Source organism: Vanacampus margaritifer, chromosome 5 (assembly GCF_051991255.1).
Source record: "Vanacampus margaritifer isolate UIUO_Vmar chromosome 5, RoL_Vmar_1.0, whole genome shotgun sequence".
Classification (NCBI taxonomy): Eukaryota; Metazoa; Chordata; class Actinopteri; order Syngnathiformes; family Syngnathidae; genus Vanacampus; species Vanacampus margaritifer.
In genome coordinates, this window is record NC_135436.1 from 26,126,546 (window position 1) to 26,151,977 (window position 25,432).

General features: G+C 40.7%; 1 protein-coding gene across 3 annotated transcripts in view; it reads right to left on the reverse strand.

The window, feature by feature from the left end:
• Positions 1-25,432, reverse strand: part of nova2 (NOVA alternative splicing regulator 2) — a 60,073-nt gene that overhangs the window by 30,797 nt on the left and 3,844 nt on the right. For 2 of the 3 annotated variants that reach the window (XM_077565196.1, XM_077565194.1), the window contains exons 2-3: positions 24,728-24,796; positions 11,611-11,754 (exon numbers count right to left, since the gene is read on the reverse strand). In XM_077565196.1, coding sequence (XP_077421322.1) covers positions 11,611-11,754; positions 24,728-24,796 — 213 coding nt within the window. The remainder of the gene's footprint in view (positions 1-11,610; positions 11,755-24,727; positions 24,797-25,432) is intronic. The other variant, XM_077565195.1, reaches the window with a different exon arrangement.

Genomic DNA, 25,432 nt, shown 5'->3' on the forward strand with positions numbered 1-25,432 from the left:
ATTTAAATTTTATAGCACGGCATAGTTCGGGCTGCCTCAGATACATTAGCTCACCCTAAGAGTGTGTGTTTGTGTGTGTGTGTATTTGTGTGTGTGAGCTCATCGCTGTGAATGAAAAGCACATGGAGGGCGATTACTTCTGATTTATGTCAAGACAAACAACAACACACACACAAAATAACAGACGGAAAATACTTAAAAGATGTCAGCAGAAATGACTTGAAGAGGTGAAAGCAAGTGAAGAAAGACAAGTGAGGGGAAAAAGAAAAAACAGGACAGGAAAGAAATGTGGAAAGGGAGGACAAGAACATGGAAAAGTGGAATGAGGATAAGGAAGGAGAGAGGGAGGTGGGGAAAAAAAGAGGAAGAGACAAGGAAAGGGAGAACAAATGAAGGAGGAGGGGAAGATTGAAATGAGAGGCAACGAAAGAGAAACGAATAAATAAGGAAAATTCAAGAAAGCAAGGAAGAGGAAAGGATGAAAAAAAAATCATAGGTCAAAGGATGGAAGGAACGAAGGAGAAAGAAGTCAAAACAATCAAATGAGTCCAAGTCAGGACCAAAGAAATTTATTAAAGACTAGTGACAGAACTGTAAAATCCCAAATGTCCTTAAACGCACCACAGACACGCGCACATAATTAAAGGGAAAGTCCAGTGGTCGTGACAGCTGACGGCTTTGTGGGATCCCAGACTAAAAAAGTGAGGGGGGGTTTAATCATAAGGGGGGGGGGGGTATTTGAGGCAGGGAGATTGAATAAGTGGGGGTGAGCATGGTATTTGGGTGGGGGGGGGGGGGCTGTAAGGACGGGGGTTTGAGTAGGGCATTGGAGGCTTTCACTAGGGGAGGATTAAAAATAATGGAAGAAGGGGTGGGAGGGGCAGCTGTGGAAGTAGCTCTATTGTCAAGTGTGTGCGTGTGCTAAAGGGGTCGCCCCCCCTCCCTCACCACAGATGAGAAAGCATCATCAATACACCTCTTTGTTTGCCGCACTCACCTTCTTCTTCTCCTTCCTCTACGCCCACTCCACGCCGTAAAAAGAATAAAAAAGGACACGCTGCCCCTTTAAGAGCACACATCTGTGGCAGGCGAGCGAGTGAGCGCAAGAGAGAAAGTACTCAGAAGAAGAGACATTAGCCCATTTGGACCTTTTAAATGTGACCCCTTTGTGCCAGCCGGGGGAGGTTGCCATGGCGACCGGCGACGCTGAGTGTCATTGTTGTGGAGGGCCAATCAGGATGCGGCAAATACACTCTTGATGTGTGTGTGTTGGGATTGCTTTGAACATGCTGTTTTCATTTGAATTTTTGGATTGCAGCCTTTGCTCACACACACACACACAAACACACCACTGAAGTATTTGATTGTGTTGCGTTCAATCCGCAAAGTAGAAAAGTGTCCCTTTAAGAGGTTTGTGTTGTGTTGCGTTTCTCGTTTCAGAATAAATGCATGTGGAGAAACTGATATGTCACACACACTTATTTTTTTTGTTGTGTGTGTTGCATTTAATTTTACAGTGTCCTTTAACAGCTTTGTGTTGTTTCCAAATGCTCCTCATGAATGTTGTCTTGTTTCATAATGATTTAATACATAATTATAATAATCTAATACATAATTATAGATGTTTTTGCTTGTGTTGCAGTAGTAGTCATCACATGTCTTTTTTTTTTACTGCAGTATTAATTTGGAGGAACTGATGATGTCTTATTAAGTAGCTCAAAATACACACACACACACACACACACACACGTAATGTGGGGGAGGGGGTGCGGAAGGCGAGAGGGTCTGGACGTGGACCAAGACGTGAAGAAAGACGTCTCTCTCGGCTGCTCTTACACCTGCTAGGGGGCTTGGGGGGCACGGGTGGGGGAGGGGGCCTCCAGGAGGAAGGAGTGGGCGTGGGTGGGGACGGGGGGTTGATAGCGACACGGTGGTTGTCACTTTAATTCCCATCACCACGGCGATGGGCGTCCCACAATCCTCTGCTTTGTCCCACTGAGGTGAATGCCGTGTATGCGAGTGTCGCCTCGGAAACACGGCAACAAATCAAGGCATGTGCGCTATTTACAGGAAGCTAATGTGCTAGCCTGTGTGCTTTGCGTGTGCGTGCGTGCGTGACAAAGATGCATGGTGACAGTGGTGTAGCTTAGCAAGCAGTAACGTCGAGCGTGGTCATGAGAAGTGACATCACGGCGGCGGCAGCCGTCACTTTAAACCCCGCTGACTCCATGTGCCCCGTGGCTCTACTTTTCTCAAAGGGAGGGGGGGAGGGGGGGTCAAGGGGGGTCGTGGAGGGTTCACCATAGCATTTGTTGTCTAGTCATGTCACCACGATTGAGCACGTGTACAACACATGGTTAAAAATGATCTCGTTTGAGGTTTTGATATGACGTGATACACTACTACCACCATTCAAACCAAAATGGCTGACATTCTGTGTATTTCTGTCATGGCTTCTTGAAACTTTTTTTTATGGGTCTACTCATGATGGACATGTCAACCAAATTACTTGTAGTTACACAAGCTTTGGGAGCTGTATTATTTATTCATTTATTTTACTCTAGAGGGCAGGAGGGCCTGCAAATGACCTTTAAAATGATTTTGTTCAAATCAAAATGGCCGACTTCCTGTCTCTTTTCTGTCATGGCTTCTCGAGACTTTTTTTGTGAGTCCACTCATAATTGACATGTCATGTTGCCAAGTGACTCATGGTTGAATAAAAAAAAAAAAACACTTCCAGGGGGCAGGAATTTCCTGGAAATGACCTTTAAAATGAATTCTCCCAAAACAAAAATGACAGACTTCCTGTTTCTGTCCCATCATTGCTTTATGAGACTTTTTTGTGGGGCTACTCATGATAAACCAGCCTACCAAATTTCATGTTGGCTAAGCTAAACTGTCTTCCGGGGCTGAATTTTCAAATCATGTTATCATGTTTCTTATTTGCTTTCTATTTCTACTTGCTGTTGTTGTTAAGCAGAATCAGCCTGCCCCCCCCACCCCCCCCAACCCTCATGAAGGCTTATTGGAGTCTTTATTGCGTTCCATTCTAAGACACTTTCTCCCTTGCACCACAGCAGATGGGGATCCCGCCCCCTCCTCCTCATGACCGGGGGTCAAAGGCGCTATTGTCATACGGGGAGCCCCGCCCCCTCTGTTGTCCCCGACAGTTGGTGGCCATTGAAGCTCCCAGAAAACTCTGCACATTCAACTTTCCTCTCCTTTCTCTTTTTTTTTTTTTTTTTGCCCTCCATTGGCCGTTCCTCCTCCTCCTCCTCTTCGTCATCATCACATGCACAGCTGGACACGAATGATGAAAAACGAAACCTTTTCATCAGCACAAAGTCTCAGAAAGTGAGAGCAGCAGGAGACACAAATATATTACTTGGGCCTGACCGATTTAATTGTCCAATATTAGCTCTTATCTTTAAGTAAAGTTATTTTATTCATTATATATTTTGTAATTTAATCGCCATATCAATCCTTACCTAATTTGCTCAATTTTTTTTGTTCACTTCACCCCAAATATCAGACACTTGATAGTCAAGGTAATAACTTTGAAGCAGGTGATCTGCATGGCTTCCACTACCAACATGGCTGCCAACAGCCCTGAGCTAGTTTACAAAAGCAGAGTTAGCGACTTTTCTGACATCTCCGCTGACTATTTTTCCAAAAACCGACAAGCAACATTCATTTGGTAACGTAACAGGAGCACTGACGTTTGTTTGTTTTTAAATGCACAGCAAAAAATGTCAGTTGCTGGTTTTGAAGCGAACGCGTTGCACAGGCCGACTGTAAAGGGTTAAATAGGATTTGCTGGTCCGCGCTCAGCACAAGAACATCTTTTTCATTTGTTTTGGATAGTTCTGCTTCAAACTTTCGCTTGGCTGACAACAATGTGCTAAGGCCCGAGCCTCACTACTGTGATGACCTGGCACACACACACACACACACACACACACACACGCGACCGCACACAATGCGATATGTATTTGATGATTTGGGTTTGGAGCAGTGTGGAGAGAGGCGGGCTGAGGTTGGATCATTCACAATTGGATCAAAGTTTTGGGGAATGATAGGCCGCACAAAAGCGTTTTCTGGCATTTTTGCGGCCCTGATTCCAAAAGAAAAATATACACAGAAAGTGATGTCACACCTAATGCAGCAAGATTATTATATTGCTGTTAGGGCACTTTTTTTTTGCCATTTGCTTATTTTACATAGTAGCATCTTACTCCATAAAATAAAGATAAGGATATTTATACAAAGATTTTTGCAGAGATTTTTTTTTTTTAATCTCTGTTGTAAAGCCAAACAAATACTAGATATTTGAAAGTATTTGAAACAGTGAAATGTTCTGCCTGTAATATTTTTTTTATTGGTATAAATACTGGTAAGGGACCAAATTTTTATTATTTTTTTTAAATTATATAGATTTTTTTATTATTAATAATTGGCCAAATAATACATTTTATTCTCACAAATATCAAATTGGCATTGGCCTAAAAAAAATCAATTATATTACAGCAAATAGACCCTTAAAAGTGTAGTTTTTTTAATCTAATGTGCTAATGTACTTTAATTATTTTATTTTATTTTTTGAATTATTTTTGACAATTTCTGAGGATTAACACTTGTTTTTGTTTCTAACCTTCCATGTTCATGGGTCAATTTGACCACCTTTTTTTTTTTTTTTAAAGAGCATTTTAAAAGGAAAAAAGTAATCAAAAGACTGTTAAGACCATTTTTTTCTCATAATTCTCAAACGTAGGTTTTTTTTAAATTTTTTTTTTAAAGATGAATCCAAATGTTATTAAACCTTTAAAGCCACTTTTAGGGACCAATATCAATTCTACAAAGTGATTTTACTCAGATTTCATTGTTTTCACACGCAAGTATTTTTCTTTATATTCCTTTTTAGCACTTTGGTTAGTGGTTGTTGTTTTTATAGTGCAGGGCAATTTCAGTTTTACTTGGCTAAAATATAGAAGAGATTATTTCCATTACTTCCTTATGGGGGGAAATATTTGGTTTCCATACAGATTGGATGTTGACAGATTACATTTCTACTAAATAATGACTGATACAACGTGCAGTACTTTGCGGAGTGTCCTGCTAGAAGCTGGAAGTCTTCAATACGATCACGTGAGGTTTCTTACTGCACACGCTCATGAATCATGTCAGCTCCGGCTTGAGCGTGTGCATGCGCGCCTTACGTTTTGACTTTTATTTCCAACATGTGCTGCACTTTTCATGTCTCGCGGTTAGGACGCCAACATTTTGACGAGCGGACGCGCACACGCAGGCAAACTACCAACAGAGTCGAGCAGCGCCATACTCCTTTTACAACATTACACGAGACATGTTGTGCATTTTTATCCCAATTTTAAAGAGAGTCCCTGGTGTCTTCATCAAATCTTTCTGACGTTGTGTCAAAACGTGCAAAGGGTGACGACATACAGCTGTGGTTTTTGGCAATTCTGTCAAATTCAGAGAACGTTTTTGTTACCATGACAACCGGGGGTGAAGCTAGGGCGTCGCGACAAGGCCAGAGTCTGTTTGACTGTAAACAGTCCAATCTGAAGAATACTACAAGTGGGCACCCGGATTAAAGCAACACTAAGGAACTTTCGGTTTACGTTGATTATGGCGGCGCCATATGCACAAAAGCGGTATTGTTATGCCTGAAGGAAGACTTCATTTCCCATGAGGACAAGCGCATTGCGATGTCTTTGAGCTGAAAGCAACCAATGTTGATCCTTGAATGTTCTTTTATCCGGGTTCCCTTTTTCTTTTTTTTTCTCCTCAGACAAAACTTTGCAGTTGTTTTGCAGATTCTGTCATGAAAGCAGTAATCATGCGTCGACATTCAAATTGACTTCCGTCTTTGTAACGAATAGGGAAAGGGGGAAGCGACGTATGCTATAAAGCAGTCAGCACAATTGTAGTTTTTTTTTTCTGTGGCAGTGTTCCTACCATCCTCCTCAAAGTTGCTTAGTGCCAGTAAAAATGAGACTAATTTTTTATTAAGATTGAAAAGTTCCTTAGTGCTACTTTAAGACTTTTGTGTTTTTTTTTAAATAATTTTTCACTGGTGGAGCAGCACTTCATCACCAAGCCACCCAATCAAACTTGGTTGGTTAGTGAAGCGGATCCGTGCATGTGGAGCATGCAGCGAACCCAACACCAAACAGAAAAGCACATTGGCAACTTTTGAGTATGTGCCACTAATCAGAAGCTGAATCTACAGCTTTCATCTGAAAATTGGCTCTGGATCTTCCCCACATTTTAGCCGGATTATGTCAATCATAGCAGCTTGCTTGCAGACACCTTTTCAGAAATAGGGAGATAAAAGTGATTCAATTTGACACTTGATGGGTGAGCACACTCCAGAAACAAAACAATTTGTATGCAAGACAATGAAAAAGTCAATTCTAAAACAGTATGTCCACATTCTGCTGACAAAATCCGCAAAAGATAAGGAAGATCCGACTAGCCATTTTCACTGGTGAAGGCAGAACTTCATTACCAAACTACCATTTACACTTTATCAAATAGTGTACTACGTAGCGCATGCACACGACACTAATACTAATGCCCCAACTACCACTTCAACAACTTTGCCAATCCTTTAAGTAGGTGTCCCCTTATCAGAAGCTAAATTTGCAGCTCTGCTTAGCTTTACATGTGACGCATTAAAAAAAAAACAATAGTAAGAGTGCGTGTTTCATTAGTGTATGAGACTTTCAGAAATTAACGTTTCATTGTGTATTTGAGAGGGTTTCTGTAGTGGACACAAAATGTTTTAGTAGTGAGTATTTCTGTAGTCTTTCTGACAGTTTCAGTAGCGTGTGTGTGCGCTGTGGGAGTGATGAAAGGCAGCGAAAGTGTTTGAGGGTTTACAAAGGTCGTATTTCACTGGAAGACTACATTATCCCACCGCACACACGCATGCGAAATGCACACAAACACACTCTTACTCGCACACGCACGCGCACTTATGCAGCAGCATCGATTGCCAGGCTGCAGTCCCGCCGTTCTATTTACGCTCGGGCCTCTCTGGGACCCTCAACACTTCCTCATTAAAAGGCCAAACGCAACGAGCAGCGAGTGCCATCCGTCATCCTTCCGCGCTCTGCTATCAGTCACGAAAGTTGCGACGGCGACGTTGACCGTTGCGGAAGAGGAAGATGAGGAGGAGGAAGAGGAAGGGGGCGTCCAGTCCTGACCCCGTTGGGGAGGCAGATGCTGCGCACTGATCGATTAGTCGTGCCTGTCAGCGGGGGCGTGCTGACTGATGTGCATCGTGAATAAGGAGGCGCGCACCTGTCCTGTCCTGTCCTGTCTGACATCTAGATAGGACATGTGTAAAGGAAGCCTTGAAAAATACACACATGAATAAAAAATGTGACAGCTACCCACTAACTGCAGTGGGGTCAAAGGTGGCCACTATTTGCATTATAGATATATATTATATATATGTCGTATTTATTGTATACAGATAGATAGAAAGAGCTCGACAGACAAAAAGTGGTTCGAGAAAGCCGGCCAATCAGCTTGCGCGGTCTGCCCGGCGAGTTCCACGCTGCACATCACAGGGCGAGGCCAACGGCGGCCATGTTTGCCTCGCTCTGTGATGTTTTTTGCGGCCCCAGAGCTTAGCGGTGCCGTAAGAGGCTTACAGAGCTGAAAACAGCGTGTGTGAGTGTGCGTGTCAGGTGTGTGCGTCACAATGTTAGTGTGTGACAGATGTGAGTGTGTGTTTGTGTAGGAAGCTGCAATCATGGCGTGGGATTAGAGGCAACGTTCTAAAATGGTGGCGTGCTGTGACTGCGGTGGGAGATAATGAGGACTAAACATATGACATGGGCAAAAGAACAGTGTGTTTAAAAAAAAAAAATTTGAAGGTTTTTCTACATACTTTATCAAATTTATCAAATAACATTATGAAAAATTCTAATCCAAAAACGTATAAATACGTTTTTTATATGTTTTTTATGCTAGAGCATACAGAAGGCTTTGATACAGCTTCTGACTTGAAGAGGTGGCTTAAAGCAATGGTAGTTATTACAACAAAAAAATGAGAGTATAAGAGATCAGCCATCGTCATGTTGCAACAAGCTTTTTTTTTGCCAGTGTTTTCAATAGGTTTACGAATAATGGTGGGAAGGGGGTTGCTTCAGTGAAAACGGCTGAGAGTGAATGAGTTCACTAGCAGCGTTGCACCAAGTTGGGCGTCATCTTTAATTGCTGTTGTGGTATTACGCCACAAGGTGGCGATGTATCAGAAACAGTTGGAAGTCACTCCTAAAACTCAACCGTCAAAGAAGAGCCACAAATGACACACGTCAGTTGCATTAACACCACACGCAAAAAAAAAAGTGAAATAGGATTTGTTTACTAGCATGTTGATAAAATGTATCTTACGTAACCACAATAAGAATATTGATTTATTGTTCGTATATTATCTGTAGACTCAAGAATAGGCGCCCTTCTCCAATTTGCTGCTCTGAGATATAGACGACGATTACGAAGACAACGTACGTCTGTGGCGGGTAGTTCGGGGCAAGTCCCGTAAAAACGTCACGTTGAAGAACACTAAGTTCAAAACCAGGAATTTCGGCAACGCGGCAGATTTTGTTCAAAGCGCACATTCGCTGAAAAAATATGAAGCCAAGATTAGTATAGCGATGTTGTAATCTGCCAAACTTCATTTTTAACTGTACCGTTAAAAATAGAAATGCAAAAAAAAAAGGTGTCACACAAAAACACTGCTGGTCTACAAGTTTGATAGAATAAAGGTTGTGTAAAGAATGCTTTGAGGGAAAATCCTTCTTTGGACTAAAAGGAGTGCACAAGGACATTTTACCGGTTAAAAATAGGAGCCTTAAATATAAGTGAACAGAAGTCTACAGCAAATAGACAGATATATAGTCAGACAAATGGATTTGATTGATAGGTTGATTGACTGAGGGAACAATCAGTGAGTTGTGAGGAAAAACTGCAATGTCAGACTGTCCCTGAAGGCAACACCAGACATCAATGGCACATACAGTATGTATAGAAAGATAGACGTTTTCCATAAAGACTCAAGTGATCATCCAAGGGTTTTAGTGACGTAACGACACCGAGTTAGGCTTTTAAATTAAGCCGCAGCCATAAAGTATGTGTGTGTGGGTGTATTGGGGGGGGGGCCATCGATAGTAATTCATTTGCTGCTTTTTAGTTTTAAGTTTACGACTTTGCCTCCGCACGTGTGTGCGCGCGTGCGAGCGAGCGTGTGGTCAATATCGCGAGAGGAAGCAAACGGGTCGATTGTAATTAAAAAGGAAACAGGTGTAAGGGATGAATATTTAATGCAGAGAGGCCTCGGCTTCATTAGCGCAAAGTGATGAAGCGGCAAATGTCGCATCGGCTGCAACCAAGTCATGTCGAAAGGCAGAAAAATGACAAGATGTGTGCCAAATAAATAAAAAATAAAAATCGCTCCTCATGTGAGTCCTCGTTCCGCTCACACGTTTGTTGCGTTTCCCACATTGTGACTGCGGCTTTGTCCTTTGAGACGCTGAGGTTATATTTGGACTAGCATCAACTCACACTGTAATAAAGCTGTCATACTGTGTGTGTGTGTGCGTGCGCGCGTGCGTGCGTGCGTGAGCGAGAGAGAGAGAGAGGATGAATGGCGTCTCATGCGCTCACAGTGCCGACTTCTAATTGGCCGACACAGGCCGATGTGCTGCTGCGGCACTTTTCTCCTCAGAGACGTGATGGATGAGCACGAGAACCGGCGAAAGAAGGAAGGAGAGATGGATGAAAGGAAGGATAAGAAGCAGAAGAGTAAGAAGTAGGTCTTGAGGGAAGGAAGGTAAAAGCGTAAAAAAAGCAGAGAAGGATGCCAGGCTACAAAAAATGATTGTATAGAAGGAAGGAAGGAAGGTTGGAAAAATGAGGGAAACAAAGAAGGAAGGCAGAAAAGTAGGTTATAAGTGAAGGGATGACGGATGCAAAAAGGAGGTCTGAGAGAAAGGAAGGCAGAAAAGTAGGTTGAAATGAAGGAAGGAGGGAATAAAAGAATGAGGCAGGACATCAGGAAGGATGGAAAGAAAAGCAGGTTGAGCTGAAGAAAGAAAGGAGGTAACAATGCACAAATTAAAAAAAACAAAACAGATAGCAAATATGAGAGGGGACGGCACGGAGGCAAGAAAGTAGATTTGAGGGATGGAAGGATGCAGGAATTGTAAGCAGGTGTATAAAAGTAGGTGTTCTCGTGTTGCCATGGTAACGACACATGCGCCTCTCCTCATTGGAAGCCAAGGTTATTTTCATGCTTCAATGTCTCTCATTCAACATAAGAGAAAAAGTGGTACGCTCCGTTTTAGGGGGAACACGGAAAGGAGGGAGGAAGGGGATGTGTTAGTGAGTGTGTGTGCGTGCGTGCGTGAGACTGAGTGTGTGTTATTGGGTGTGTGTGTGTGTGTGTGTGCGTGTGTGTGAATGTGAGTGGGGGAGGAAAGTGACTAATGTCTTCCGAGGAGCGAGAGAGGACAGGAATGAGACGCTCCGGCCAAGACGTTGCAGTAGATGTCCTTTTTGTCTTCATTAAACGCGACGCGCACGTACACACACACGCAAAAGCACCAGCATCATACATTTAGACGGGATCCCATACATTTAACATTTGTGGGAAGTGCAGCATATAAATATTATTTACACAAACTGCACACTGGCAAAATAGCTGCGACGCTTTGAGGGGCTGAACGAGTGAAGGGGAGGAAGGACGGCAAGTGAAAGAGACGCTTGTACGCTCGTCCTGTCTCGACTGAAGGAGCAGTGCGTGTGCGTGTGCGCGCGTGCTGCTGAAGGGGGCATCTGTATGCAAATGAGACAGGGTTCTTCCTGGGTGACAAATCAAAAGGCCCACCTGCTGCAGTGTGTGTGTGCACATGCATCTGTCGTAGCTGGCAAGGCGAATCTAGCATGCAACAACAACGCTGCCTTGTTTGCTGCGGCCAAGCCATCGGTACAAACAAACAAAATGGCTGCCTATGTAACCCATAAACAAATAGCGACATTAATTAGCATGATGCTACATAAAAGAGTTCAATGTGTAAACACGCAAACAGAAACACAAAGTCACCTAGCCTGGCGCTATGATTGGTTGGGAAATGGCAATTGCGGCACATACAGAGGGCAGCCGTCGCCATGACAACACTGCAGTGGAATAGCATGCGGCGGGAATTTTAAGCAAGTAGCCATGAGCACACTGTTTCTCCACAATTCTATTCATTCTTCCAGAAACATGGTCTTTCCTGTTTCAGATTATCATCATGTTGTAATTTATAATCCCACTAACCAATGAAGGTCATTTTAAAGGCACCCTTCAAACATCCCAAAATCCAATATCACTTATCCATAAATTACAGAAAACCAACCATCTTTGATCAATGCAACCATACATCAGATCATTATTAATCCATAATCTCACTATTCAGCCATCAATCCATAATTTCAAGATCCAGTCACTATTGATCATCCACAATTCCCGTTTTCCAGCAACCAAAGCGATTAACCGAGCAAGCAATCGTTTGTCGCTGGGATGCCAGTTCTTACCGGGATAGAAGTCTTTGGATTTGGACAGTTTGATGGTGGCTCCGGTCTCCTTCTGCAGCTGGACGATGGTCTGTCCGCCCTTGCCGATGATGGAGCCCGCCGCGTAGCTGGGGATCAAAACCTTCAGGAAGTACTCTCCTTCCTCTGTGGCGGGAAAACAGGAAACAGGAAGTTAGAGGAGGGAAACTTTCCCTTCAAGTGCAATCTAGCTAGCCTGGAGTCTGTTTATACCTTTGTCCTCATGCCAGACATTTTTTTTTATTTCAACATTAGAGATTTTTTATGCAATGGTCTTTATAGTTGTGTGTATGTGTTTAAGCAGAGTTTATTTTACAAAATTGCATGCCTTCAGTGCAGTACCATGTTGTGCCACAACATGCTCGGCAGCACTGAGCGCTACTGGAAGCGATGCAGCGTCATTAAACGCAAGAAGAAGCAGAAAAGTCGTTCTCACAGGGCAGCGAGTTATAGAGCGGAGTTTTGCATGACACGAGCATTTAGCTAGCAAAATTATGGTTTGGTTGAATATTTTGGCAAATTTTTTTTTTGGGGGGGGGGGGTGGGGGGTATAGTTATATAACTGTATTGTGTTCTGTCATGTTTATTTTGGATGTAATTCCACTGTCGGCCTCCAGATGGTGGCAAACTTGTGTGACATTGTAAATTTGAAAGAAGAGTGAAAACAGGAAGTATTTCTAACTCAGCCTAGCTTTTGCTAAAGACTATTGAATGTAAAACCCTTTTCAATCCTGCTTTTTACACCTACGAAAAGTGACAGTTGTAGGCTCATTTTACAATGCAGATCTTTTGGCATGATGCATTTTGTGAGATGATCATTAAAATATGTTAATCACAGTAAACGGGGGGTTCACAATGCAATGGAAGGGAAGTGATTCTGATCACAGCCTGTTTGTACCTTATTCCTCATGCCTGCCATCTTTTTTTTTCATCCCAATTACATTTCATGGAAATTGAATTGCAGCAAGCTCCCGTTTGTGTCAAGAGACGGGGGAAGCGAGGATCAAACGATGACCGATGCCCACGACAAGTCATTATTTCCATAATGTGAGGATTCCCTGCCGGCGTTATTACTCGCTTTTCCCGCGAAGCCTTTGAACGCGGCGGCCTCCGCATCGGCCCTGATCTAATTTCGGCGTCGGGCCCGAGGAATCTGGTCCTCGTCAGCGTGTTGGCACAGCGACAAGGAGCCGAGGAGTGAGCTTCTAATCGGATCCGAGCCAGCCCCCGCCGCTGGACGCATAGCTTTACAGGATCGCGCGGGTTTTGGCGTGGGAGGGTCCTCCCGGCACAAAAAAAAGAAGAAGACAAAAGCAAGGAATTTTTATTTTGCGTGGTGCCTGCAATGCGGAACGTGAGCAAGATGTTTGTGTTCCACGATGAGATAATAACAGATTTACATAAAAACGTCTGTGAGTTGGGGCTGCGCCGAGAACTTTTGGGGGAGAAAAATGAGACTTGGAGATGATCTCGGAACGGAAACAAACACATAAATATTTAAATAAATACATAAATTGATAAATAAACGAAGACACATGTAGTGCTCTTTCCTGTCTGCTGACTGGCTGTAGCGTCATCGGCTAGCTTCTTGGGTACTTTTGACCAAGGGTGGGAAAAGGATGCAAAACTAAAAAATAAATAAAATATCTTTCTCCTTTATTTAATCAGGCCCACCCAGCATTTACACAATTAAGACTCCTAAAATATTTGTTGCATTGATTTAGCCTATTTATAAATTTAAATGTATGACTTTTGTGTTATTATTGTCTTCATTTATCTCAATAAATGAGAATATAGTATTAATAATAGCCGTCATAAGTTATGTTTGGATGTTTTTGGACATCAAGAAAATTCACAACAAAGTCAACAAACTCCAAGAGACCAGTTGCCTCGATTCAACCTTTGCAGAGCATCATGATCTGGATCTACATTTTACATCAACAAAGAAAAACAAGACTTTTTAGCTAACATATTGTTGTTGTTGTTATTGTTTACTTGTACTGTGGCAGTAGGCTAAAAATGCAAATAATGGCAATTAAACTGTTAGGCCGGATGGTTCATTTATTTTTAATTCCCTTTTACACAAAAGAAATGCAATTTTGTCTTTGGCCTTTTGTTCCCTGAAATTTGTGCTACAGTTATACACCTAGTAAATATTAATAGGTAACATAATATTACGCAACAATGATGTTAACACAGCAGGTGTGTAAGGAACCCCTCGAGTGGAGAAACACTCTTAGCTACTAAATCATGTTTAATCGTTATTTATTTAAAAAAAAAAAAAAAGAGAGAGAGAGATGAAGAAGCAATTAAGAAGCATATCCGGTGGTCAGGAAAGAGTGTATAGGTCAGTGAGCGAGTGTATCACATCAGATTTGAGTCCATGTGCCATCCTCATGTTTGATAATCCAGGACACGCAACCTCGGGGGGTAGCAGATTAAAATAGGATTATTATTACAGGGCCACACTTCCACGCAAAGGCGGGGCCGCTGTGCTCTTCCGAGTGGAGCGTAAAAAAAAATATCCTGACCTGTTCCACTCCAGTCCTGTAGGTGGCGGTAATGTTTTTACAAGGTCATTTGTGGACAAGGAAGGAGGAATTTATTTGAACTATCATTTGTTTATATTATTATTTCCTATTGTTACAACAAGGTTAAAGGAATTTACAAGGAAAAAACAGGATACCATGCCTAATTTTTGTGTGTACTATTCCTTTTTTGTCCGTTAATTTATTTTGTTACTTCTGAATTTGATTTATATTTTACATATATTTTTGTGTTTTTACAATGTTTTTATTTAATTTTTTTGTGTGACATTTAAAAAAAAATTATATTAAAAATTTATTTTATGTAATTATTTATTTTTTCTTTCCTTTTTTTTTTTTTACTGACAATTTCTCTATTTGTGCAATACTTGACCAGTCTAATATTTTTCTAGTTTTCTAAATATTTTTCAAATGTATATGTATTTTTAACACTTTTCATTTTTTCCTAAGTGTTTAAGTATTTTTTTCCAATATTAGTGTATTTTTCTTTGATGTTTTTTACTAAAAGAATTTATTTTGTAATAGTTCTTTGTTAATTTTTTTATGTGCATTCATAATAAGTTAATATTTGCATTAAACACACTTATAGGCCATAGTGCGAAAACAACCAAATGAACACACTTGAATGTAAAGCTATGAACATTTTGATCTAAATACTGTCATGTAAAAACAAAAAGGCAGAGGTGACCAAAGTCCACACATGTTCAGCCCATATTTTTAATTATCCTACGGTATATTAAAAAAAAAAAAAAAAAAAGTCTCACCTAGTCCTTCCGCAGGTGTTTCCCCAAAAGGGAGACAGGACTTTAGCTACCAACTTCCTGTCTACGGCCACAACCCTCTCACAGACTCACACACAAAACCATGCGGTGACCGCTGGACAGAAATAAACAAAACCCGGCGACGTTCCATCGTATTGACTGCATATTAAAAAAAGAAACAGGCGTCATTGTTTCACATACTCCATTTGACGAGTCAAACAAACGACGTGTCAGCGAGCTTCTCGAGTTGTGTCAGGTCACATGAGGCAGGAAACAAGTTACGCCTCAACCGTTTTTTTTTTCCTCGACACTCACTGACGCCGATGAAAGACAAAGAGCAGGGAGTGCATACGTGCATCAGACACCATTTTTTTCACAGTTGGACTTTATTGACTCCAACATTACCGCTAAAATTTTCTTTCATTTTTACCTTCTACAGTCATCTTTTAAAATTATGTCTAACGATAGAGCTAAGGAAGACCGTTAGCTTGTCTGGGGTTAACTGTATTTTATCACATTTTTGCCTCGGCGATGTTATTTTATTTTTCACACCAACAACTGCGCTATGTTGCTAATTAGCAACTATGTTTTTGTGTCACACTGTGGCCTACTTTTTTGACATTTAGCTGTAGCCTGATGAAAAAAAAAACTGGCGTCTTCTTATGCTCCCAAACAAGGCGATTTGCATTTTCCCAACATTAGCGACAATTGGGCTACGTTGATAAGTAGCTGCTAGTCATCCTGATAGATGTCCAGTGTGCAAAGCAAATGGCAGCATCTTGAACTCTTAGTGTAGCCAATCTTTGTGTTTTTACCAGTCGGATGCACAGCAGACAAGCTTAGGTTTTTTTTTTTTTGATGATTTGAATTTGCACAATTCGAGTCTTCCTGGATTCTTAAGTGAAGCTAAAACAGTATTTTTGTTTTGAACAATTTTATTGTGTTTTTTGAGTCGATGTTCACAAAATAAACAATTGTAGACCAGTTGTTATTTCTAATTAGCTTCTAGTGCTAATTAAATCTTAGCATCCTGGACTGGTTTATGGTTGTTGTTTTTTTTCCAAAAGTGATATTCGCAGGACACAAGCTTGTGTTGAGGTGATTTGCCTTTTCACAACATTAGCAACAACAAGGCTGTATTGCTAATTAGCTGCTAACACCAGAGCAGACACGTCCCCTACACAAGTGCGCTAATGCTAACTGAACACTAGCATATCAGACTCTTACGTAAAGCCAGTCCTTTTGTTTACTGAACTTAAATTCGCAACAACTGTGCTATGTTGCTACTTAGCTACTAGCATCAAGACACACTAGCACCTCAAAATGTCATGCAAACCTTCCAGTGATACACAGTTTTGGTAGCGTTGTCGAATCTCTTATATAAGAAATTAATGTGTTTTCTCATTCCCTGTGCGTTTCCCATCATGCACTTGATCCTCGTCTCCTCATCGCATTGACCCACTTGTGTGCGGCGCGAAGCCTTGGCGCTGACCTGCTTTAGATGGAGGCTAGCTAATTATAACCAGCCAGGGCAAACAAGGCGGGGGAATTGGTAAATCGGAATGGCGCAAAAAAAAAAAAAATTAAAAAAAAATTACCCTTCCATAAAGAATAAACAATACACTAAAAGACAACTTTATTTTTACAACACATTCCTTGTCATTTTGTGGCATTCTTGCTCTCTCAAATCTCTAATTTTGCGACTTTACTCCTATTATTTTATGATTTTTTTTGTGTTGCATTACAACATTTCCTACTTGTAAATTTCTGACTTGATTCTCTTTGCATTTCGACTTTTTTTCCCCCTGTTAATCCCATCGATTTAATTCTATTCTGCAAATTGTATGACTTCATTGTTGTACTTTTATGACTTTATTCTTGGACTTAATCTGGACTTCTTTTTAGGCAGCACAGTCCAAACGGGGACGCATGCTTTTGCCAGTTGCACTTGTGGATTTAAGAGCTAATAAACTCTGCTGAGAGCTTTTATGACAAACAAATCTTGTATCTCAAATCACCGTGGTCTTCTTTCCAAAACAGGATAAATCCCGTCGCACGTGCGAACACTGTAGGTCTGACCAAGGTCGCCCGGGCCAAGGAGCTGTTCGAGAAAAGAAAAGCCTCCAGAATGAAGAAAAAGTTGATGTTATTTACTATACTGTATATATTGGTAATTTAGTTTCTTTATTTTTTTATTGGACATCCCGCATCTCAATTCTTGAAATTGTATTACTTTATTGTTATTTTAAGATGTATGGTTGTAAAAATGTTCTCATATTAAAACTTTGTAATTATTTTACTTTATATTTCTTGTAAATTATATTTTTTTATTATCATTCTTTCTTTGTATTATTTTATTTTTGTTCTAATAATTTTACTACATCAAACATCATTCTTGCAATTTAACCTTTTTTTAATGTTTTTTTTTAAAATTATTTTTATATACCATAAATGTAATGTTTTTGTCTCATATTCCAAAATTACTCTCCCCTTTTCTGCCCATTTTATAACCATATTTTGGTAAAATGACCCATGAATTATATTTATTGTCATTTTAATACCTTCTTGTGGCATTCTCGATTCTTTCCGACTTGATTTGTGTCTTTTCAGGACTATTCCTATCATTTTATTACCTGTTTTTATTCTTTTTGTCTTTTTATTTTATTTTATTATCCTTATCACACGAACCGAAAGCCACTCCATAGGGTGGCGCTTCAGTTGGCTCTCGATGCTGAAACACAACATCAGTACTTTACTGTGATTAACGGGAACATCCTGTATTTAAAAGTATAAAAAATCTAGATGTTTTTCGGTGACTTTGTTATACCAAAAATCAGGATTTTGTGCATTACGGCAACAAATTGCCCCACCGTGCAGGTCAACTTAGCCCCGCTGTCATGAGTGCTGCGTGCTATTTGCAGGTTTTATAAGCAGAGCTCAACATGTGTGTGGGTGCTCCATCATAAATAATACACCATCACGGTGCGAGTAAACAGTGCAATCTGTTGCTAAGGCCCGCGCCGACCCAGCGGGCCCAGAATAGGCGCCACATGCTGCGGGATTGAGGGCTTAAATCCTGGGGATCTTGTGTCCCCAGGGGAAAGGAAAAGGGGCTCCTCTTTCTCCGAGCCGCTCCACCGTGCTCATCATCACGGGCCGCACACATACAAATTAAAAACTTCAAGACCCTGTTAAGTGGATCGGGACATTCGTTGGTGAATACATTTTACCTGTTTATGGATAAGTTGGAAACATGTACAGACTGAGAACTAGTACTCAATGGCGGAGGTATGGCTATAAACTGCTTTCCCACCATTTTGTGATTTATTTATTTATTTATTTTGGCATGGTCAAAACGGCCCAGGCGTGAGTCGCCCCTCAACCACTATATAAGAAGTAGCTAGCAAGCTAGCTATGCCACCCATCCATCCATCTTCCACCCCAAAATGAATCATTCCGTCGGATAGTGCACTGGAATGAGTGCTTTAGAGCGCCACGTTGTCAGCCGAGCGCGTGCGCACGTCAGAGACAAAAGGCAGAATGGCGAAGGTGTTTTTTATTTATAAGTCCCAACGTGTGGATAGGGGCTTTGCACTGGTGTGACTGTTTTAGCTTGGAAAAGACCACCAGAGCGGGAGGAGGCTTTAAAGCTAAATTCCAGTTCAGCATCTTTGTCAGCCAGTTCAAAGTGCTAGCAAAGCCATGTGAACATGTTCATTTGATAGCATAAAAGCCGAGCCAAAGCTAGCTTGCGTCTAAACAACAAGCAACATGTAACTTTTTTTTCCTTTAATTCTTAGTATGAGTATATTGAAATTAATAAATGAAGGGGGGAAAAAAAATTAAAAATATATTTTCTACCTTTGTGCTTAGCATTTATATACATGTTCCGTGAACACAGTACACTCTAAAAACAGTTGGGTCAAAAATGGACTGATCCATTTTATGCGTCAAATTTGACCCAAATTTCTGGGTTGTTTTATACGAAATGAGCCAATTTTTTTTGACCCAAGTAAAGGATATGACCAATATTTATGAGTTATTTTACTCTAAAAGACCCATTTCTTGACTCAAAGTTGGGTCAAAAAGACCCAAGTAGAGGATCAGTCCATTTTTGACCAACTGTTTTTAGAGTGTTCCCAAGAATATTCTCTTAATAATTGTAAATATGAAATTATGAACTACACATCTATTTGTTCGTCTGAAATTAATAAACAGATAACTCATCTTTAGTGTTTCAGAGAAAAGAGAAGAGTTTATTTTCTTTTACATCGTTATTATTATTTTTTTAACCAAAGCAATCACAATCCGTTTTTAATATTTAGTATGTACGATCATTCTTTTGCTGTTTCACTCTTTTCACAGTTTTTAGATTCCCACATCACCCGTCAAAGACCAACAAGTGCATATTCCAACGAGAAACTGTGCAAATGTGGTGGAAACAGGTTCAAGTTCTCTCTTGAACACTCTCACCACTGTGCCGTAAAAAACACACACTTTTATGGCATGCACAGTTTCATATTTCTGACTCTTACTTAGCATTTTTCTTGTTTTTGCACACTGGCAAATCCAAAAATTTGTTTCGACGGACGCGGGTACACAACTTTGTAGCACCTGTACAAGAGAATAATATATTTGGATATTTTAATTTTGGGATGTTTTGGAAGAATGACATCTACGGGTATTTTTTTTTTCTGGCTGTTTTTAACAGAATATAATTGTTTAATATATTTTTGAGTCTACTTTTTACAACAAGAATTGAGTCAGTACTTCTACTGTTACCAAAGTATTTTTTTTTTTCAGTACAAGTACCGGTATTGAGCATGAGTACTTTTGCCACCTCTGCCTCGTTCTTTTAGGCGTAATACGGATTTTTGGCAGGAATACTTTTGGGGCTAAAATGTTGCGGTTTGAGCGCCGCAATGTCCACCAGGCTCTCGGATTACAACCGGATTAACCGTGCGCTCGTAACGCGCAAAACCAGACGGGACAGCGCCCACTTTATGAGCTCGTTAATGCTCGCCGCTTTGATCGCATTTCTTAAACACCAGTTTGGAAGCCATGCGATATATTCGTAAACATCGGTAAATTTAAAACAAACAAAAAAAGAAAAAATGCACATTTCGCTTTGTGTGTATATTTAGGCTGGACAGCGGTGGGGGATTCTGTGGCGGGTTCGTGGCCTCTGGGGAATTCAAATATTCATCTCCTTTAAGGGAGTGGGAAGTCGGGGGACGTGCTTTGTCTAACACCCCCTGCTCCTGGGGGTCTTTTGTTGGGGGGGTTGCCCGCAGAGACACACAAACACACACACACACACTCAAACAGCAGTGAGGCTCCACCAGCTGTCTACGGCCAGAAAGAAACGCCAAAATACACTTGGAGCTCATCAAGAGCTTTTGGGAGGTTTGTCTGATGCTTCATCGAGGCGTTGAACTTCTGACGTCTCCACGCCAGCCGTCGTGGCAAGCGACATGAATCTGAACGGGACAATTGCAAACTTCATATCTACTTTTAGGCTCCACATAATGTATTTTTTTTATTTTTTATATTGAACCACAAAAACATGCCACGTTTGTCAAAGAAAAAGCTCTTTAAGACATTTTGCTATTGCGAGGGGTCGCTATTTACAATTATTTCAAGCAATGTAACACTTCATCAGATAAGATAGAAGCAGCTATGCTAACAATGCTAACAGCCTCACTCTCTGTAGTGTGTGTGTGTGGGGGGGGGGGGGGATTGGGATGAGGGGGAGGTGCACAATGGTCTTCCTTGCTTGGCTCAGCCTTTTTTTTTTTATCGCCCCCCCTCTCATCTATATTCCCTGAACAGCCAATCATGCGGCTTGTTCAGCCACAAAGTGCCCGCCTCCTGCCTTTTTTTTTTTTTTTAATGCAGTATTTTGAAAAAAATAATAAAATAAGGCGTAGGAGGAGGAGAGGTCGAAGCGATTGGCTTCACCGCCCTGCCCGATCGATTGGCGGCGGCGGTCGTTGCCGGGCGATGGATGGATGGAGGAGGAGGAAGAGGAGGGCGAGGGCGTGAGGGTCTGGAACACTGCCTGATTAGAATGCATGAGGAGGACGAAGGGAAGGAGAACACTGGCCGGGAACGCCGTGTTCTCCCACCCTACGACGTTCGGCGACTCGTACGTTTCTTGTTTGTCTCTTTGAAAAGCGAAAAAGAAGACACTCCCATCTGAATAGCTAGCATCTCTGATACTACTGTATGCGTGTGTGCGCGCCTGTATTCCTGGGGGGGGGGGGGGGGGGGAATTGCTGCGTCAGTCCAACAATTTACAGATTGAACTGGAACACGTCGCACAGCCGAGAGTGGAAAGTCAAGGAAAAAGAGAAGACAAAGGGATTAAGGAATGAAAAAAAAAACTGGGACGAAAGGACAATAAATGGAAAACGGAAAGGAAGGGGTGGAAATAGCTGAAAAAGATGAAAGACAAGGAATAATGAGGAAAGGATAGAAAATGAGGGAATGAAAGGATACTGAGGAATAAAATCTGTGAGAGAGAAAAGTAAAAAGGAAAACAGAAGGGAAAAGGAAATGTTTGAGGAGAGAAAAATAAATGTTAAAGATATAGAATTGGAAAAAAGAAACCCGACAGCTAATGAGGAAGTAAAAGAAGAAATGTAAATAATATGAAAAAAAAGAGTCAAAGAACAAATGTAAAGAAAAGTAGAAAGAAAAAGGTAACAATAATTAGAAAAAGAAAGAAATGCTGAAAAAGTTATTTAAAAAAAAAAGAGAAACTGATCAAAAATAAAAGATGTAAAAGTAAAAGGAGAAAAAGAAAAGATGCGTAATCAAACGAAAACGAAAAGAAAGAAAAATGTGAAAAAAATAAAAACGCAAAGGATGAAGGTAAACGGGAAGGGGAGCAAGATCGAGCTCTGATCCAGTTTTGGTTTCCATGGCAACTGAAAGTTCAGACCTTCCTCTAGAGGCCATCTTTGCTCCTCCGCCGCATGCACAAGAGAGAGAACAAAAACAAGAACAAGAAAAACCCGCCTCCGCCTCATCCTCATCATCATCTTCATCATCATCATGGTAGCGCTTGCTAACTTGTCGAACGGTCACGACCCAGCGCGCTTGCTAATGGCCGACGCGCTCGTTAGCATCTCGACTGTTAGCGCAAATGTCAATCGCCCGCTTCGCTCATTTATCTCATCACTCCTTCCCTGAACTTCTGCAGCTGCCGAATGGGAATCCGTCCATAATACACCTTTGGATTCATTTGTTTAGGTTTTAAACAAATGGCTATTATTAATTCCAGAATTATTTAAAGTGCGGCACAACTTGTTGCAGCTAACGCCACTTATTAGCTGCGTCTTGAATTGCTCTTGTGAATAATTCGGTCATTTTGCTTGGAGATGGATTTACAGGAAGAAATTGAGCTGGCTTAATACAGAAGCACTTAGCAGTTAGCACATAGCATATTAATGTTGGTAGTCACTTAAAAAAATGGGTCTTGAGAGGGATTGTAAAAGTGACTAAAAATAGAGATCAAAATGCTAAGTTGCTAACACTGACTGCACTTTTGTTAACTAGCTCCTCTCTGTCTTGTCTCTTTTGTTAGTTAGTGCACATCAGCGAGAACCCGTTTTGAACTACGGAAGTTGCAAAAAAAAAAAAAATTAATTGTCTTAACATATCCATTAATTCCCAAGCCCTAGCTAGCAGCTAATTTGACATCCTTTAGCCTCGAATGTGCTAAATCGCGCGTAAGCAATACATTTTTAATTCCTGCTTTCATAGGGTGAGCTGAGCTCGACGTGACGGTGAGTTCAGGGTCTGTGGATTAAAGCGGCGTTGGGGGGCTTGTAGAGGCTGACGTGTCGGGGTTGCTCGGAACAGCGGCTCCTCATTGAGCTTTTCATCTTCGAGACCTTCACCTCTTTATGTGACGTTTGCCGTGATTTATGAGCTGCAGGCGGCCATTTGGATCACGCACAGACCACCTGACAGCGGACTAACACACACACGGGAACACACGCACATTCGCATACATGTACCTAAGCACACACGCATACACGTGTACAGTGACTTCATATGACTCTCGCTTTCTCATTGAGTCTCTACACAGCAGGGGTTGTTGGCTTTTATGGTTTGAGTGAAGACTGGCCAAGACTTTTTTCCTATTTCAGTCCACTGAAATGATCAACTATGATATATACAATGAGCATTTTTAAGTTTTTTTTTTTTTTTTTATTATTTTGGGATTTTTTTTTTTAATAACTGTTGATTTGAAGTTTTATTTGTGGGCTGCATAGATCACCATAGATCACTGATTGCCATGCACTGGCTTATAATTTTGTCATTTTGACAAACCTGTCTATTCTAATTAATCGACCAGCAAATTTGTTCGTTCATTCATTTGTTGTTGTTTTTTTTCTTCTTTTTTAATTGGCAGATTTTTTAGCATATAATAACATAAGGCAAAGATAATGACATTCCCCCAAAAATTTGGGAGGAAAAAAAAAGACCTGACCATGAAATAAAAGAGTAGCTTTCATTATTTTTTCTACTTTTAACTCATTCACTGCCATTGACGGCTATAGACGTCAAAAATTCATTTGAACTATTTCTAGTTTCACATTTTCCCACTTTTGTTAACAAGAGTATGAAAACCTAAAATGAAAAAAATATTGTACATTTAGAACAGATATAAAATTTGTAATTAATCGTGAGTTAACTATTGAAGTCATGCGATTAATTATAATTAAAACATTTAATTGTCTGACACCCCTAATTTTTAATAGTCTTTTCTTCTTCTTTTTAAATTAGGGGCATCAGACAATTATTATTTTTTTATTGTAATTAACTCATTTACTGCCATTGAAGGCTATAGAAGTCACAAATTAATTTGAACTATTTCTGTTAGTTTAACATATTTTCCCACTTTTGTTAACAAGAGTATGAAAACCTAGAAAACAAATTTATTGCATATTTACAACAGATTGATTTAGAACAGATTTACAAATTTTGGATTAATTGTGAGTTAACTATTGAGGTCACGCCGTTAATTACCATCAAAAATTTAAATCGCCTGACACGATTTGAAAAAGAAAAGATTATTAAAAAATTAGGGGCGTCAGGCGATTAAAATTTGTAATCGTAATCAATCGCATGACTTCACTAGTTAACTCACGATTAATCACAAATTTTATATCTGTTCTAAATGTACAATATATTTTTTTAGGTTTTCATACTCTCGTTAACAAAAGTGGAAAAAATTGTGAAACTAATAGAAATAGTTCAAATGAATTTTTGACGTCTATAGCCATCACTGGCAGTGAATGAGTTAATTTATAGAGGTAAAATGCCACTTCTAAACCTTGTTAAAGGAGGTTTTGTACAGCACCAGTTTATTTAAAATTTTTCATTTTTTTCCCAATTTCATGTTTTTTTTCTCTCCACATCTTTTGTAGACTTGGCTATTTTATACATGCATGATTTCTAAGAGATAAAAAAAAAAATATTTTATCTCTTAGAAATCCTGACATGGCAAAATCCTAAACAGAGTTTTAATTTGCTTGTGACGGTTAAAAAACAAACAAAAACAAGCCCAAATGATGGCATGGCTGGCATGAGTTCAAAGTTCATGAAGACTCACCAGCTTGGCGGTGTGGAGAAAAGAAACACACATGGAATAAAAAAATGGATGTCATGGGTACAAGAGAAAGCACATTACATGCCTTGGTATGCCGTGTGTGTGTGTGTGTGCGTGTGTGTGTGTCTGGATAAAGGTTAGGTATTGGTAGAAAGAAGCAGTCTTACCATGACTCTCAGTGTCTTGGTGTGGGAAAACAATGCCTTCGCTTTCAAAAAGGGGCTGCAGGAAGGCCACTACAGAGAGAGGAAGCAGAGGGGGTGGGGGCGGGTGGAGGGATGGAGGGGGGGATTTTTGTGGCGTCAACTAATTTGTTCACAGAAATCAGCAAAAGAGGATGGCTAAGCTAAACGCCAACACGCTGAGGCTAGCAATTGCACTTGATTTAGCATTAGCATCAGACTGTGCTGAAATCAAAAGGCATTTGGTCAACAAATAAACTACAATCTTTCGCTTTCAGTCTGCTGGCTGAGGTAGCTAAGTCGCTCCTCATCCTCCTCTTCATCCTGCTCTTCATCATCATCCCAACCTTTTCATTTGTCTAAATGGACGGGCTGCCTGCCTGCCGCACTCCGCATCCCCAGAGAGAGGGGGGGTGGGGGGGGGGGCTTTTACATGCAGCGCACTAAGCTGCACTAAAACCTCACTGGTTTTAAGTCCGCCGTCAAAACATCGCTGATTCAAGTCGCTATCAGAATATCACCGGTGTTACGCACTCATCAAAACTCGCCAATAACCAACTGAATTTACGAAACGGAATATTAGCTTTCACTCGTAAAATATTACAGATTTAATTTTACGAATTAGAACATCACAGATTTAACTCATCACCGATTTATGCCCATGATCAAAACAAAACGGATTTAAATCAA